The 18,117-nt window shown below is 41.1% G+C and overlaps 1 protein-coding gene across 4 annotated transcripts in view; it reads left to right on the forward strand.

Moving 5' to 3' along the window:
- Nucleotides 1-18,117, forward strand: part of unm_sa34860 (un-named sa34860) — a 196,526-nt gene that overhangs the window by 133,693 nt on the left and 44,716 nt on the right. Inside the window, exons 6-8 of one of the 4 annotated variants that reach the window (XR_015500869.1) lie at nt 5,394-5,518; nt 8,363-8,522; nt 13,364-13,567. Coding sequence is in view for 2 of the 4 variants with exons in the window: in XM_087270253.1 (XP_087126379.1) it covers nt 5,394-5,518; nt 8,363-8,522; nt 13,364-13,466 (388 nt within the window). In the remaining 2 variants the exon portion in view is untranslated. The remainder of the gene's footprint in view (nt 1-5,393; nt 5,519-8,362; nt 8,523-13,363; nt 13,568-18,117) is intronic. The other 3 variants (XR_015500870.1, XM_087270253.1, XM_087270254.1) reach the window with 3 other exon arrangements.

Genomic DNA, 18,117 nt, shown 5'->3' on the forward strand with positions numbered 1-18,117 from the left:
GTGACAGTTTTATTGTAGCATATTTATAAATTTACCATTTAAAATCATGGCCATCTTCAATGCAAAATAATACGGCAACTGTCATTTGCAGAAAAATGAGGTAGAAACCTAAATTTTTATTTTTTTTGTAAACTACGATATTTCAGGGAATCCTGGGAAAGTCAATTTCAGTTATTTAATGTAGAGTAAATATTATTAAACTTTACCGTTAGATAGTTAACAAAATTTTACCGTATATTATTTACTGTTTTACCATTAAAATCATGGCTTTTTTTCAAAGGTAAAAAAGTGGCTGTAGCTGTCAGAATCTTACATTTAGCATATGGTACAAACTTTTATGGCAGAAAAATAATTAATTTTAACATACCACATTTCATTAGTTTATACAACCACCAACGTTTTGACATAGTAACTTATACACATTGTAACTTTGTAAGACAAAAAAAAAAAAAAAAAAAACAGGTGGAGATGAGAAAATCTGCTGTTTGAGGATAATGAGCCTCCTCTATTTGGCCTTTACTTTCACTTTCTCTCTTTCGCGAATAAGGAAACGGTGGAAACTCACTCCACTGAAGACATGCATTAGCCTACATAATTAATTTAGTTTGTTAAGCGCAACGATTTATTTCAAAACTATTTCCAAATTCAGTTCTAATTTCCAGCAAACTATTAAATGAACAATAATAAAGAAGTGTGGTCAAAAAACTGAGTTATATCCAAAGACACGTTCTATATGGTCCAAAACCTGACAGTTGGACAAATCTAAGCTTGTTTAAAAAAAACAAATATAAATTTGTTGCATATGGTAAATACTACTACTACTAATAATAATAACATTAAACAAAGGTGGAGGTGAAGAAGGCATGGAGGTATGGTTTTTATATTTATGTAGAAAATAATAATTCTTGTAACATTTTAATCCTTTAGTTCTTTTTTATTTATAAAGATATTTGTGTATTGCTCTACATGCTGCATGTTTTAAGCAATGTTTAAGCCAGGCACACAACTGATGCTCTCTGTGCTGGACTTATTCTCAGATGGTCTATTAAGCAGTCTATTTTTGTTCCTCAAAATAGCAATGTGCCAACAATATGCCTTAACACACCTCTTTTCCAGACCAGAACACCCATAAGTCTGCAAAGTGGTGCAAATGGATTTGCTTTTTTAACATGGCGGAAAACGGGGAAATTAGTGTTGCATTGGTCTGAAACTAGCAACACATTAGGGAAACACGTCTTGTGCCTCATTGAGCTGGGTGTATGATAGGGCCCAATATTTTTAGTCAGTTTGACTGATGTAAGTTGAGACAACTAAAAGTTAATTTCATTTATCTAAAAAAAAAACTAAGGCAGCAAGATTGTTTTTTTACAGCATATAATAGACACATACTGTTATCTACTGTGAACTTCACTGTATTTTTTACACAGTTTTACCATTAAAATCAGAGTATTTTTTACATAGTCTACATGAAAAATTGCTCATATAAACTACAGGTGTTCTGATTGCTTTGTCACTGTATTGACTTTTATACTTTCTCTCTTCAATTTCCACTTTCCGTCACAATCCATGTGCATTTTGTTGTGATGTCTCCCTCACTGATGTTTTTGTTTCTTGCCATGCTCAATATAGATCACAATCCCCCACCGCTGATCTTAAGGATTATTGAGAATCGATAACTCAAAGACCCGCGTTGACTGAAAGTCAAAGATTTAACAGGCTGCCAGAGCGTTTAAGTGGCCACAATACCTCTGTCTTCCTGCAGGCTTTCAGATCGGGTTGCTGCGTCTACAGTTACAGGCTTTTAAGATAGGAATGATTACAGTTTTGTTTGGGCAGAAAGGATACAGTTACTCTTTGTTTGGGAATGAGAGGATCTGGGAAAAAAAAAAAAAAAAAAGCTTTGCTATGTTGGGTTTTTGGATCTGCGCCTGAGGGATCGTTCAGAGAATTTAAACACATTTTATTTATCTGACGGACACAGTTCGACACTTCTGTTGAGGAGCATAAACCCAGGTTTGATTTCAGGGCTCCACGTATAGACCAAAAGAGTCTTTTTTTTATTTAAGCGACACCAAACACTGCTGTGTTGGAGAAAAGGTGAGGTGTAAAAAAAGAGGAATTGTGGAAAATCAACAGATGAAGTATGGGTGTGTTTTATAGCCGATCTGAAGTTTAGTGACAGTATCAAGTTTGATGTTTTTATTGGTAACACTTTAGAATAACTATCCGTAGTAATTAGTTAATAGATCATTAATAAGCTGTTAGTAAATGGGTCATAAGTGACTGAATAATAGTTGAATAATAGTTATTAGTTTGTTAATTATTTATAACTGTGCCTTATAGATAAACCAGTAGACAACTTACAAGCTGTTAGATAACAAGTTGTAAATGACCTGTTTACTGTTTTTAATGATTTATAACTATACCTAATAAATTAGTAATAGATCAACAAGCGGTTAGTGAATTACTTACTAAAGACTTTGTAAGTATCAGTTAATAGTTTAAAGATGTTATTAGGAGTTTATTCTAAAGTGACTATTCTTCATTTATCAACTGTTAGTAAAAGAGGAATAGTTGCAACTTTAGAATAATATCTCCATAACATACATAAGCTAATAACTAACACATGCCTAATATATTAACTCACACTTTACAGATCAGTTGTTCATAGTTTGTTAACCATCTACTAATACCAGTGAAACTTTGTAGAATAGCAAATAGATGGAAAAAGTTCAAGCTACAAAATTTTGATGTGATATATAAAATATTTGTACCTTAACCTTGTTCCACTCATAGACTTTTCTGTGTGCTGTATTTTACCAAAGAAACTCCACAGATTAAATGTTGAACCCCACAAATTAAATGTTGAAAATGTTGAATGTAGATTTTATTTAGTTTAACAACAAAACACAAGTAAATACCGCTATTCTGCCTAGCCAGTTTTATTGAGGTGAAGATGGTTTTGTATGCACATTACAATAGCTATTTTTTGAACAATGACGACCTGTGATATTGTCCTTTTATTGTTTACCATGCTACTCTGAATATTTGCTCTGAAATAGGATGTCAGTTTGGCTTAGTGATAAGTGTAATTCCTGCACACTGTCAGACAAGCACTAGTTGCTTTTAACACATGAGATAGGGATCTTCTGCTGTCATCTTTAAGGTGCGCATGCTCATGTTTCAGGTGGCGTGGCTCTGGAAGGCAGGGGAAGGGACTGTGATTCAGTGATTTATGCTAAGCTGTTAGCATTGTTTAAGATCACCTACTGCACCTTTAAGGCCCCGTTTACACTAGTGCGTTTTAGTTTGAAAACGCATAAGTTTTGCTACGGTTACGCCATCTGTCCACACTACGCCGGAGTTCTCGAGCGCCGAAAACTGAGCTTTTTGAAAACGCTGGAGAGGCCGTTTTCATTCTAAAACGCTGCTGCTCTGTCTCAGTGTGGATGGGGAAAGACGGAGACATCTGAAAACGGAGGCGGGGCTGCAAACGTTCACCTATCTGATTGGGGCTTTTCCTCAATATTAAGTAGCCCACACACAGTTCAGTCTCGCATCCTCTTGTTATAAGTTCAGACTTCGCAAGTTTGATCAAGGCTGCAGTCTCCCCCTTCTCAGTTTGATATGGAAAACATACCAAGGACACGGGTAAATCTTCAAAGGGAACAGTGTACTTTATAACTTCATTCACATCACCTTGGCTACGTTGTTTCCCTTTCTCAACAATAAAATGTAAACATGATTTAAGGAACTGCCTATTTTCTTTTTAATATTAGCAACTTAACAGACAGCAGAAATGTTGAGGCGTCGTGCTGCATATATGAGCGTCATCTTCACTGTGTGGATCTTTATAACAAAACGGAGCCGATAACAACTGCCTCCTTTCAATTTCAGTGAAAATACGAAACACACCCTCTCTTCTGCTGAATATCAGTTTTTATAATCGATAATTATAAAAGTATAACATACAATAAGTTTATACATTGTAGGAAATAAAGGCAAGCGATCAGTCAATGTACCTGGATTAATCATTAACTTATCTTTGCGCTTAACCAAAACATGATACCCCTTGAACAAGTAACTTAATAGATTACAATGACCAAAGTCAGGGAATTGGCCTATGTCGTTAGATAAAGACAACAACATGAATGAAATATCACGTTTAGCAAATATAGGGAGATTAGATCCAGCGGGAGATGCTTGATGAGCAGTCCGACAAGCAGAGCTCTCATCTGGGTAGAAATGCTGGAGCACTTGCCCGAGAGTGTGTGTGTGATCACGTGATGTGCGTTTTCAGCGTTTTGGTGTGGACGGAGAGCTGTTCAGAAACGCTGGGTAAAACGCGAGTGTGGACGCGGATCGTTTTCATTCTACAACGCCGTTTTAAAACTAAAACGCACTAGTGTAAACGGGGCCTAAGTTACATTGTATCTACATGCCAACTAATTCTCTTTAGATTATAAGTAGACTGTTAGGTTGGGATAAGGGATGGGGTTAGGGTTAGTGTAAGTGGACATGTAATTGCTAATTTTCTTGCAGTCAGTTAAATGTCTGTTTAGCAGCAGTATCAACAGATATTAAGCAGACCGTCTACTGATATTCAAAAAGACCATCAAAATAGTGTTAACAAAAATATTGTTTTGTTTCCATATATATATATATATATATATATATATATATATATATATATATATATATATATATATATATATATATATATATATATATATATATATATATATATATATTTATTTATTTTATTTTAATTTTTTTTACGAGAATTTGTATATATTTGGACTAGAAACAAGAAAAAAAATCCAAGTAAGAAAAGCATCAATATCTTTCCAACTGTTTTACAGAACACTAATAGACTATACATTTTACACTATATAATTAATTCTTGTAAACCTTGTAAAAAAGTAACATTACTCTTGTAAAGCATGATGTCATGTCTACAACATTATGCAATAAAAATTAAATCAGGAGGAATTTCACCATACATCTACAATCATTAGGATTCCCCCAAAACATTAAAGTACATCATTGCCTGAATCCACGTTCAAGGCCATTTCTCAAAGCCATCACAGCCAGTTAAGATGAAAGAGCTTCTCTCTAACTGTCTGCAGTGTTTCTCTCCTCTCAATTTCTTTTTTTCTGAACAGCATGAAATGCGTTAAAGTAATTAGCGCATTATGATATCTTCATTTAATTAAGGGTTGCTGAGGGGACAGACTTATCAAAAAAATAAGTCCCTAGCAAATAGACTTAGAAACATTCATGTGACGGTTACAGCGGATTGCATCAGGACTTCAGTTCACCATGCAAGAAAATACATTTTCTGCTTGATTTGTACTGAAAAGTAAGGTGAGATGTAACTGTTTTGTTCACAGCTCCGTCTCCTATAACCGTGGTGAAAAAAGGCAAGACGACGAAGAATAGCATCACGGTGTCCTGGCAAGAGCCTGATCGACCGAACGGCATCATCCTCGAGTACGAGATCAAATACTTTGAGAAGGTAAAGATTGGGGAAAAAAATTAAAAATTAAAAGGGGTAGTTTACTAAAATATAAACGTGTTTACTCTCCCTCAGTGGTTTTAAACCTTTACAACTTTATTTTTTCTGTTATACGCATAAAGAAGCTAATTTGAAGAAATCTAAAAATCTGTAAACATTGACTTCCATATATGGAAAAATACTATTGAAGTAAATGGTTACAGGTTTTAGGTAAATGGTTACAGGTTTAACAATTCCCTGTAGGATCTACAGTAACATACTGTAAATCAATTACAGCTAAAATACTGTATTTACATTTACAGCACCATTTATCTTGCTGTGTGTATTTACAGTGTTGTATATCTTTACTGTAAAATATACAGTAATTTTTTACAATGCAACTTTAAAATAATGTAACATACCACATAACTATCCTTTACAGTAAAATACAGTTCATATTACACTAAAATACTGTGTAATTTACAAAAATCATTAGCAGTGTACATCTAAGACAATGGTGTGAAAGACTTTGAAACCTTACAAATTACAACACATGCACGTGCGCACGCACACACAAACTCAGAAAAAAAAATCTAAGAGTGTCAGATCTGACCTTGACATCGACTTTTTGTGGTCAGTAACCTCCCATTTGCTTAGATTTGATTAGTGACCTAGAAAGGTGCACTTTGTTTCTTGTTCATTTTACTTTGTGTTCATATGTTTTAGCTTTATTAAAGTCTGCATGCCTTAAATTGAATAGTTTTCAGTTTAAAATGCCATAGATTTTATAAAAGTCAGCTTTTTACTGTTTTTAAAGGGATAGTTTACCCATAAATATTTTTAAAAATCATATTATCTTTTACTTATCCTTCCAGACTTGTTTGAACACATAGAAAGATATACTGAAAAATGTTGGGTCACTATAAGCATTGTCTTACATAGTAGTAAAAACAAATCCTGGAAACAAGAAAGTTTGCTGCCATGCCATGGTTCAGCAGGCAAAATGATATTAGGCAGCGCCTGAAAATAGTTCTCAGCACTACCAGTTAGAATCTGCTTAATATCATTGTGTCTGTTGCCTTGTTGGTAGGAAAGTTCCTTGATTATTACGCCAGAATGAGAGTAAAATTCCTAGACAGTTATGGGCCTAGAAAATATCAGGAAGAATCAGTTGTAAAAAAAAATCAACTGTTTAACTCTAATGCTGTGTTTACACCAAATGCAGAACATGTGAATAAATCACACTATTTGCAGGTAAATAGACACAAACATTTTGAGTTTATTCGCTTCAAACATGCGTAACATTCACCTCTCAATAGACCTCGATTTGCTTCATGGGCAGGGCTTCTGTCTACCTGGTGACTCTAGCTTTGTTGCTAAATGGCTAATATGGATTTTATTGAGAGAATAGCTGTGTTTATGTGCTTTAGGAAGACTGAAAAACAGTGTATATTTGTCTGGCGCTGTGTCTGAGTGCAAAAGATCCTTTCAGAAGTGCACCCAGTTCTATGAGTTCTATGCTAGTTCTATGAGTTCATCAACTCCTCCAGAAATTGATGAGGGAGGCTTTCAGCTGTGCTTCAGACTGAGACGAGCCCAGTTTGATGAACTGATGTCAGTGTCTGCAAGATAATTTTCCTTCAGGACACCAACAACAGGCACTACATAATTATCATGCCCTTACACGTGCAAGCTCATGATTGGTTAACCTGGTGTGAATGTCCTCTGAAATTCAGATTTTCCAAACTCAAGTTATTGCACGAAACTCGAAAAAGCTGAACTCGCACCGCTTCATTCGCTTGAATCGTGTAATTCACGTGAAACTCGGTGCATGATCTTACCTGCCAACATTTGTCTCTGAAAATCCAGGAAATCGGAGGGTGGGTTGGGGGACGTGGTGGCTTGTGTTGGAGTGAAGTGTCTGTATAACACAGCTGAGAACTAGATTGGAAACTGTACTATGCACCGGGTGTTGTGTGGGCACTGCGGTTGAATACTATACCAAAGTCGGCAAGCCGGGGATGTTACAGACTGTACAAAAGTACAGAGGGGGGCAGGGGTGAAATTGTGGGAGTTTTCTGGACCCATAACAAAATGGGAGTGCGGCAGGAGATGGGTCTGGAATAGAGAAGACACGAAGGAAAACCGGGAGTAATACCAGTTATGTGCAGGATGTCTATTTGCGTCTTTGCATTAACTTAACATGTAAATCATTTACTCTTGATGCTTCATTCCTATCTGGCGTGAACACAGCCTAAAGTAATTGTAAAATGAGCCTATTTTCAATACAAAGTAAAGTGTTCCTTTATCAATGTACTGTATACCACAAAAAAAGTCAAACATCTGCCCAACTGTACGAGTTTGAATAAATGATGTCAGTTATTCCTCTACTGAAGTATTGTTACCTGCAGCATGTATTTCAGTGGGCGTCTCATCAGACCACCCCACTGGCGACAACCCTCACAAAGGCTGAAACTGAATCTCCTCAGCGATCGCCATCTCTGATTGCTCCTCACCTTGCAGCATTTGCCGGTTGCTTTGTTGAGCCATTTAAAATCAGAATCTCACTGAAAATGAGCCTCAGCTCTACATGACCTCAGTGTTTAGGAGTGTTCTGTGAAACCCTGATACCAAGCATTTACAAAAAGAGAAACAGCCATGACTCCCCACACCCGGTCATATGAAAGCTAATGGACAGAGCACTTAACACCGGGTCTTTAAAACAAAGCCTGTGAAGACCATGAAACCGATCCTTCTCTGCTGGCCTCGACTCACACACTTTGCGGTTTTCTCTTGGGATGGAGGGCCATAATCCTTTTCCCATTCTTTCTCTGACTGTTTTTGTGTTTTCTGATTGCTCTATAGGATCAGGAAACAAGCTACACAATCATCAAGTCAAAGGAGACGGAGGTTTTAGTGGATGGCCTTAAACCTTCCTCTGCGTACATCTTTCAAATCAGAGCACGCACCTCCGCCGGGTACGGAGGCTTTAGTCGCCGATTTGAGTTTGAAACCAGTCCTTACTGTAAGTATCCCATGTTAATGTTTAACCTGAGTTGAAGATCAAAAGCATTATAAAATAACATATGCACTGACACCATATATCTGTTGAGAAACTTAAAATGTTGTAAAAATTTTGTTCTGTCTGCATACTGAGTGAATGTAAGATACAAATTATTCCATTTAATCAAACAAGAATTATATATTTTTAAAAATGCAATAAAAAGTCCCAAAATGTAACACATTAATCAAACAATTAATCAATCAATCAATCAATAAATAATGTTTGCATTCCATCTACTAATAATGCTATCAACCAACTAATCAATCAATCAATCAAGCAATCAAGCAATCAATAAGTCAAGCAATCAGTAAATAAATCATGTTTGCATTCCATCTACCAATAATGTTATCAATCAACCAACCATCTTTCAACTTTTACCCAAATATTTTATTGGAATTTTTTATTTTTTCTGAACCAAGTGTGCCGCAAGCTTGCGTTTGAGTGAAGGTCTTGGCTGTCAGATCGCCCCCTGGGGGCTGGCTGCAGTACAAGTCATAAAGCCTGCCTCCTCCGTGTTAATGAATGAGACTTGAGCACAAATAAAACAATTAAATACACTTGCAATAAAATGTCCCGAAAGATGGTTGTGGTCGTTTAAGGCACTGATTATTGTGCTGAAATAGGTGCAGATCTTCCTTTTTGTAAACAATTTGTTTTTAGCAGTAATTTATTGCTGGGCGTGTCTTTGTGATTGACAGCTGTGATTGACAGTTTCTCAAAGCAGACTGTCTGAGCTTGGGCAGGAGACTGAAGTGTTATTATTCGATTTCTGTGTTACTGTGTCGAGGCAGATGCGGCAGCCGAGCGAGCCGACGCTGCCGCATGCGAGCCGGAATCGGCCCGCGACGCCGCGAGTAGGTTATGTGTGCTGCGGCCCGGAGAAGGCGTGATTGAATCTTCATTATATAAAACCCTCACCTTTGTTAACTTATTACAACCATTTGTGTTGATATAACAGCAAACGCAGGCTAAACGCAAAGTGTACTGAGTTTAACCTTTGAATAAAAATGCAAACAGCATACATCGCAAATATTTAAATAAAGGACAAAATAAATAACAATAAACCTGTATTGATTGCACAAGTATTAAATAAAAATAAAATGGAATAAATTTTGTAGTGCACTAGAATTAGGAATTTCAATATAAAAATGACAATAAAACTGCACAATAAAATAAACTATTTAAAGTACGGGGAAAATACAGGTGGTCCTTAGCAGTAATTATTTTTATGTGTCTAAAATAATAATCTTCACGTTGATCTCCTGTAAGGTTATTTGAACTTGCTTTACAGGACGTCTCTGCATTTTAAGTTTTGTCATGTTATTAAGTAATCTACTGAATTTGCTGTTATAAAACATTATAAGGTTCTTGAAACCGAATCTTATATAGCCTAATCGAGCTGTAAATGTTAGATTTTATTTTTTTACATCATTTACTGTTGGCGTTTTATTTGAAAACCTTAACTAAACATTAAAATGAATGTAAATTCCTCATTACCAGATATAATGAAGTTATCGAATAAACCAAATGAAAGGGGAGGCAATAAAATTAAATAAATAAACAATTTAAGCGAAAATCAATAAACAATATACTAGCGATGTTGCAGCAGATGGACATTGTATTAATAGTGCAGTGCAAAAGTTTTTTTTGCCCAAATTGACAAATTGTAGGGTTGATATGTGTAAATATCCTGTTGATATTTAGTAATCTTGCTGTATTTATCTTCTAAACGCACGATTGTTCCCGCCTGGTAAATCGTTATGGTGTGTAGGCTATATTTTGGGTTCTGTTGGTTGCTAATTAAAAATAAAAACCTTTCTAAAAATGTACGTGTTGTTTATATGTTATTGTTCACATTTTACAAGTGTTATTTCTACCCCCTATGAAGATAACAAATACCAACAACCCTGTTATAAGAGAATATATTATTTGTGCTCATATTAGTCTAACTCAGGCTAGAGTGTATAAAATATTTTTATTTCTGCAGTCCAGCATGTATTGCTTTTATTAAAGCATAACAGCTTACATCACACCGTTTTTAAACGTACATTATTCGGCGTTTTTAAATGTAAGTGCTTCTATTTACATCAGCGAGCCTTTGTAGTAGTGCACATACCGGCAGTCAAGTCAGAAGTGCGAGGGGCGTGGTTGATTTTACATAAAGTGTTTGGTTGGAAGCTCGATTCCGCTCATTTTCGCGGCTCCTCTGGCTCCATCAGACAGTCCTTCTGCGCATGTCCAGGCTCTAATTTCAGCAGTCTTTTGCGACAGTTTGTGCCCGTCAAGCAGGCGTTTTGCCCTCAAGGTGTTTAATGGGAAAAGGGGCTGTCGCGTCATCCATATTTTTTACAGTCATTGATCTGAACTCCTGGGCCATTGATCTTTGATAACACCACCAACGCCCTGTATAATGATTTTAAATTTATCCTGGACAGTGCTGACCTTATCCAATATGTTAATTTTCTTACACATTCCAAGGGGCATATTTTTGACCTTGTATGTTGTTCTGGTGTTGCCACATCATAAGTCTGTACTTTTTAATGTCTCTGTCTCTCTCTGGGAAGAGTAAAACCCTCACGTTCTTTCTCTTCTCGCAATATAAAGAACATTGATCATAATATCCTTGAAGAAATGATAAACCATTCTTACAATCATTGTATCTCCACTTCTACTTCTGACTTGATGCACTTTTATAATAATAGCCTGTCTCAAATATTGGATACTGTGGCCCCTATGAGAACTCTCACCGTATCTTATACCAACCCCTCTCCCTGATTTACTCCTGAACTGCGACATCAAAAAGCTGTAGGGCATCGCCTGGAATGACTCTGGAAAATCTGGTCTTGAAGTCCATAAGCAGATGTATTTTGACCATCTTGCCGCTTACAAGACTGCAGTACAAAGAGAAAAATCAGCTTACTACTCGAGTCTTATTAACACTGGACTCTCGAACTCTAGGACCCTGTTCTGTACAGTTGGTAAACTCTTGAGGTCACATGACTCTCTTTCACTTGCCCCAACTCAGTTTGTTCTTTACTCCAACTTTCTCTGTGCCAAGATTGATCAAATTCATCAAGGATTGCTTACATCTGTTTTATCTTCTTATGATAATCATTTATAATCATATTCCTTGTACATACTCTGGTTACATCAAGGATAGATTTTTGAAATCCCCTCCTATCTGGTATGCCTCTTAACCATCTTCACAGATTATAATTAATCCAGAACTCAGCAGTTAGGGTAGTCACCCGCTCGCGAGCTTCAGAACACTTAACCCCAATTCTCTTTCACTTGCATTGGCTTCCTGTTCTTTATCATGCACAATATAAAATTATTTTATTAACTTGCAAAGCTCTTCACTACCTGGCAACCGATTACCTCTCTGATATTTTCACTGGTACACTCCTCGGTGCTCACTGAAGTCTTCTTCGGCTGAACTGTTGTCAGTTCCAAATTTTAAGATGAAAACATTTAGTGGCAGGGCTTTTAGCTGCATAGCACCACAGTTATGGACTTCCCTGACGTTAGATATTTGTCATGTGGACAATTTTAAATCCCAGCTTAAAACCTTTCTGTTCAGGATTGATTTTAATGATTTTCTGGATTAATACTATGTTTTTTTACTCTTCTCTCTTGTTTTTATAATGTGCCTGTGACATACTGTAAGGTGTCCTTGAGTGCTTTAAAAGACGCCTATAAATACAAGTTATTATTATTATTATTATTATTATTATTACTACCAACCAACCAACCCACTAGTCAGTCAATCAATTAATCAACCAACCGACCAACCAAGCAACCAACCAACTACTCAATCAATCAATGAACCAGTCAATAAAAAATAATGTTTGCATTACATCTACCAATGATTGCTAAATGCAGTAAAAAGTCCTAAAATGTAGCACATCAATCAATCAATCAATCAATCAATCAATCAATCAATCAATCAATCAGTAAGTCAGTCAATTAATCAATCAGTCAATCAACCAACCAGTCAGTCAACCAACTAACCAGTCAGTCAATCCGTCGATCAATTAATCAACCAATAAAATTCCCAGGGTGGCACGGTGGCTCAGTGGTTAGTACTGCTGCCTCACAGCAAGAAAGTCGTTGGTTTAAGTCCTGGCTGGGCCAGTTGGCATTTCTGTGTGGTGCATGTTCTTCTCGTGTTTGCATGGATTTGCTCTGGATGCTCCGGTTTCCCCCACAGCCCAAAGACATGCACTATAGGTGAATTTGGAATTTGGAAGAGCATTCACTGTGTAAAACATATCCAGGAGTAGTAAATATACTAGGGCTATTAATAATTAGGAATATGACGATTTATATAACATATTAATCAATCACTCAATGGGTAAATAAATATTTAATGTAAAGTTGTCACAGTTTGACAAGAATAAATGAAGAAAATAGTCAGATGGTTCTTTTAAATTAATATCCTAATTGTGGTAGGGTTTTTAGGGTTTGTTTGGGCAAGTTACCACCAAAATTATCTGTCTATTTTAAAACCCCTTTTTCTCAGTCAGAATTATGAGAACAGAAGAATTAAGAAGTTTAAACTTTTTTTAGTTCTGTCTTTGTCAATATTCTTTCACATATTATTTCCTCGATACTGCCACTGTGCTTCTCACAATTGCATGCTTATAGGTCTGTCCCTGTTTAGGCATTTTGCTCACCATGCTGAGCTTTTTATCTCACATCTTTGAATTTCCTCCCAGAATTACAAGTTTGTATCATGCAATTAGGTACATTTTTGACAGGCTCTAATCCCACCCCTTTTTGTTGTGGTGTGTGTGTTGCAGTAGCAGCCTCAAGTGAGCAGGGTCAGGTGCCCATCATTGCTGTCGCCGTGACTGTGGGCATCATCCTCATTGCCTTGGTCACGGGTTTCCTCATGAGTGGCAGGTAAGTCTCAAGCAATTTATAATAAAAATATGTGTGGCACAACAACTACTCAGTAAATAGTACTCAGTAAGTTCTCAGTAAATTAAAATAATTGACAGTGAGTACCAACTAACGTTCAAGGTTACAGAAGTAACCCTTCGTTCCCCGAGGAGGGGGACGGAAGTGCTATTAAGTGGATTTGATCTTTGTGAAAATCCACGAAATGGAAGTATTCGGATCAGAAGCCGCTTGTCTGGAGAGTATTGAACGGGCCAATGAATGAAATGAATTGGCAGCGTAAGCTTGCGCAGGTGTGCTGCATTGCCAATTATCCCAGCATATAAGCACACCTGGAGCGAGCAAACGCCATCCTTTTAAGCTGAAGAGACTTTTAAACAGCTAAGGGACAGTCATTATGGCGACGGAGTATAGCACTTCCGTTCCCCTCCTCGGGGAACGAAGGGTTACTTCTGTAACCTCGAACGTTCCCATTCGGTTGGGAAACTTCAGTGGTATTAAGTGGATTTGATCTTTGTGAAAATCCACGAAATGGGAGAACTATGGAAAGCGCCATAATGACTGCACCTTACCAATGCCTCTGATGAGGGGATAGTAAAGCAAGCGTGACGCACCCACATCATGGGAGGCGCGGTCCTTCAACGTGTCCCTGGCCCTAATTTATCCTACTTCAACAGAAGTCTTACGGATTTAGATATATTTCTTGGGAAGTCGTGAGCATCTAGATAATTCTAGGAAAATACGACAGTACGTTGGAAGCGTGCAATCCCGATAGGGAGGACGCTGCGGAGGCCATCCGTTACCCAAAGGGGGATAGATGGCAGAATTTACATATGGACTAGCCCTAAAAAGGGGGAGTACGCATACCAAAAGAGTGGTTAGCAGAGAGGGAAGACACGGGTCCGCCCAGGGGGGGGACTTAACCGTGGCAGAATAAGCATATGGGATCGCCTAGTGGGGATCACGCATAGCAGGCACCTATACCCAAAACGCGGGCTGACCAGCGGGCAGACCTACAACGTAGTGAGCCAGCAAGTGACTCCTCCGCTGAGTCAGTGCTGGGGGCCACGGGGGAATCTGCAGGGCTCACCTGACGGGGAACTTTACTGACAAATAAAAAGGCGCACGTATCTCCGTGTTAGGGAAAATGGCACAGCAACCGTGTCTCAACACCCTACCGAGTTGTTTCCTCAATCACCAAAGGGTTACCTAATACCCTTGAGGAAACCGGCTCCACTCGCAGATTGTAAAACCTTGCAAATGTGTTGGGTGTCGCCCAGCCCGCAGCTCTACAGATGTCTGTTAGAGAGGCGCCGCGTGCACGCGCCCAAGAGGATGCAACGCTCCGAGTGGAGTGTGCATGCACTCCCGGGGGACACGGCTGACCTCGACTCGAATAAGCGAGTGAAATGGCATCCACAATCCAGTGGGATAATCTTTGTTTCGATACGGCACTTCCCTGCTGCCGACCGCCATAACAGACAAAGAGCTGCTCAGATGATCTAAAATTCTGAGTACGGTCCACAAAAATGCGCAGGGCGCAAACTGAACAAAGTAAAGAAAGGGCTGGGTCTGCCTCCTCCGGGGGCAGCGCTTGCAGGTTCACTACCTGATCTCTAAAGGGGGTGGTAGGAACCTTGGGCAAATAACACGAGCGGGATACTGATTCGAGTGGCTCAACGGGATCTGCTCGCAAACTCGTGAGAACGAGGGCAAGATCCCAATAGGGCATGAGAGGGGGGCGAGATGGATTAATTCGCCTAGCACCCCTAAGGAACCGGATGATGAGGTTATGTTTTCCCACGGTGCCGCCAGCTACCGCGTTATGATAAGCGGACATGGCGGCCACGTAAACCTTAAGAGTGGAGGGCGACATCCTGCTGTCCAGCTTCTCTTGAAGGAAAGAAAGCACAACACTAATCTGGCAGTTTTGGGGGTCTTCTCTGCGAGAGATGCACTATTCAATGAATAGACTCCACTTCAGGCCGTAGGCGCGCCTCATTGAGGGGGCTCTAGCCTGAGTGATGGTATTAACCACCGCAGTCGGTAGGTTACCTAAGTCTTCCTCGCGTCTAAGGACCACACGTGGAGGTTCCAAAGATCGTGGCGAGGGTGCCAAATGGTGCCCTGTCCCTGAAAGAGTAGGTCCTCTCTCAAAGGATTCCACCAGGGGAGGGCCGTCGCGAGGAGTGAGAGCTCTGATATCCAGGTCCGGTTGGGCCAAAGGTGTGCAACTAGCAGAACCTGTTCCTCGTCCTCCCTGACCTTGCACAGTAACTGCGCGAGCAAGTTTACTGGGGGAAACGCATACTTGCGTAAGCAAACAGATCAATCTGGGCCTCCCCGAATCGCGCCCATATCAGCTGAACAGACTCGGGGTGGAGTCTCCATTCTCCAGGGCGTAACAGCTGTCGTGAGAGCGCATCAGCTGCATGATTGAGCGTGCCTGGAACGTGAATGGCGCGTAGCGATTTCAGCCGCGGGTGACTCCAAAGGAGCAGACGGCGGGCGAGCTGAGACATGCGGCGAGAGCGCATACCCCCCATGCGGTTGATATACGCCTCCGCTGCCGTACTGTCCGTCCTAACCAGCACGTGTTGCCGCTCCAGCACCGGTAAAAAGCGGTGGAGAGCGAGGAACACTGCCAACAGCTCTAGGCGATTGATATGCCAATGCAACTGGGCACCCTTCCACAGGCCCGCAGCTGCATGCCCGCGACACACGGCCCCCCAACCCGTGTTGGAAGCATCCATTGAAACAACAACATGGCTGGACGCCTGTCCTAGAGGCACACCGGCCTGTAGGAACGAGGGATCATTCCAAGGGCTGAGGGCGCGGCGACACAGCGCAGTAACAGAGACCCGGTGTGTGCCCGCGTGCCATGCGCGTCTTGGGACCCGATCGTGAAGCCAGTGCTGCAGTGGTCTCATATGGAGCAATCCGAGCAGGGTGACGGTGGCTGCGGATGCCATATGCCCCAGGAGCCTCTGAAAGAACTTCAGTGGGACCACTAGTTTGCTGTCGAGCTCCCTCAGACAGTTCAGCAACAGGCGAGCGCGTTCCTTGGAGAGGTGCACTACCATGGTGATCGAGTCCAGCTCCATCCCGAGAAAAGAGATCCTCTGCATGGGGACGAGTTTGCTCTTTTCTCGGTTGACCTGAAGTCCCAGTAGGCGGAGATGCCCAAGCACCTTGTCCCTGTGCATAATCAATTGCTCCCGCGAGTGGGCTAAAATCAGCCAGTCGTCGAGATAATTGAGTATGCGGATGCCCGCGAGCCGAAGGGGCGCTAAGGCACCCTCTGCGAGTTTGGTGAAGACCCGCGGAGACAGAAAGAGCCCGAAAGGGAGGACCTTGTACTGCCACGCTCGACCCTCGAACACAAACCGCAGAAATTGGCGGTGACGTGAAGAATGGAGACATGGAAATACGCGTCCTTCAGGTCTATGGCTGCAAACCAATCCTGAGGACGAAAGCATTGGAGAATGCGCCTCTGCGTGAGCATTCTGAACGGCAGCTTGTGCAGACAGCGGTTCAAAACGAGCAGATCTAGGATTGGTCGTGACCCACCGCTCTTTTTGGGTAAGATGAAGTATGGGCTGTAAAACCCACTCTCCATCTCGGCTGGAGGAACTGGCTCGATTGCACCCTTCGCCAGGAGGGCACCGCGAGGGGCTGGCCCACGCTAACCAGGCAGACAGAGCCCTCGCTATTGGAGTCATCGCTACAATCGCTGACGTACCAGCGGTGGGGCAGCGCGGAGTGGGTGTGCTGATCCGGGAAGCACGAGGGTCCCGCGGAACAGCTGGAGGAGAGCGATTCGCTCTGGCTCCGCACCCTAACTCCGGAGAGGGGCCTGGAGGGCTGAGGGAAGGGAGACCGTCCCCCCAGCGCTCGTGAGCCACTGGCGTAGCACGTAGAATCTGCGAGTCGGAAGGCAGCGCGTCCCGGACTGGCAGAGTTCGTGCTGTCACATCCTGGGAAGGGGAAAAGTGCTCTTTCATTGATGTTTTGGTGGCACTGAAAAGTACCGTTGTAATTGGGGCCCCGCCCTCCAGCAGGGAAAGAGCAAGTTTCCTCTTCTCCGGATGGCCTGTCTCAGGGACGCTTCGCGGTCCGTTTACCGGACTTAACGGCGCCCTGGGCAGGGGGGGCTGCCTGCTTTCGAGGTGTACGGCGCGCCCGCTTGGCCGGAGGCGCAGGCGGGGGCGGGGCAGCACTCATTGGCGGGCGCCCTCGGCGAGGAGCAGCGAAGGTGGATGGCTCGGCGGGCGGAGCGGGCTTACGACCGCGCTGATAGATGACATTGCCCATCGCATCCGACTGCTCTTTCCCACTCTGGACCGGGAGACACTCGTTCGCTCTGAAGTGCTGAATAGCAAGAGGAACCCTCATCGACTCACTCAGAAAGGATCTGAAGCGAAAAGGATGGCGTTTGCTCGCTCCAGGTGTGCTTATATGCTGGGATAATTGGCAATGCAGCACACCTGCGCAAGCTTACGCTGCCAATTCATTTCATTCATTGGCCCGTTCAATACTCTCCAGACAAGCGGCTTCTGATCCGAATCCTCCCATTTCGTGGATTTTCACAAAGATCAAATCCACTTAATAGCACTAAAGTTCCCCGACCGAAGGGGAACTCACATTATAATTA

The sequence above is a fragment of the Danio rerio genome, chromosome 10 (assembly GCF_052040795.2).
Source record: "Danio rerio strain M-AB ecotype USA chromosome 10, GRCz13ab, whole genome shotgun sequence".
NCBI classification, from domain to species: domain Eukaryota; kingdom Metazoa; phylum Chordata; class Actinopteri; order Cypriniformes; family Danionidae; genus Danio; species Danio rerio.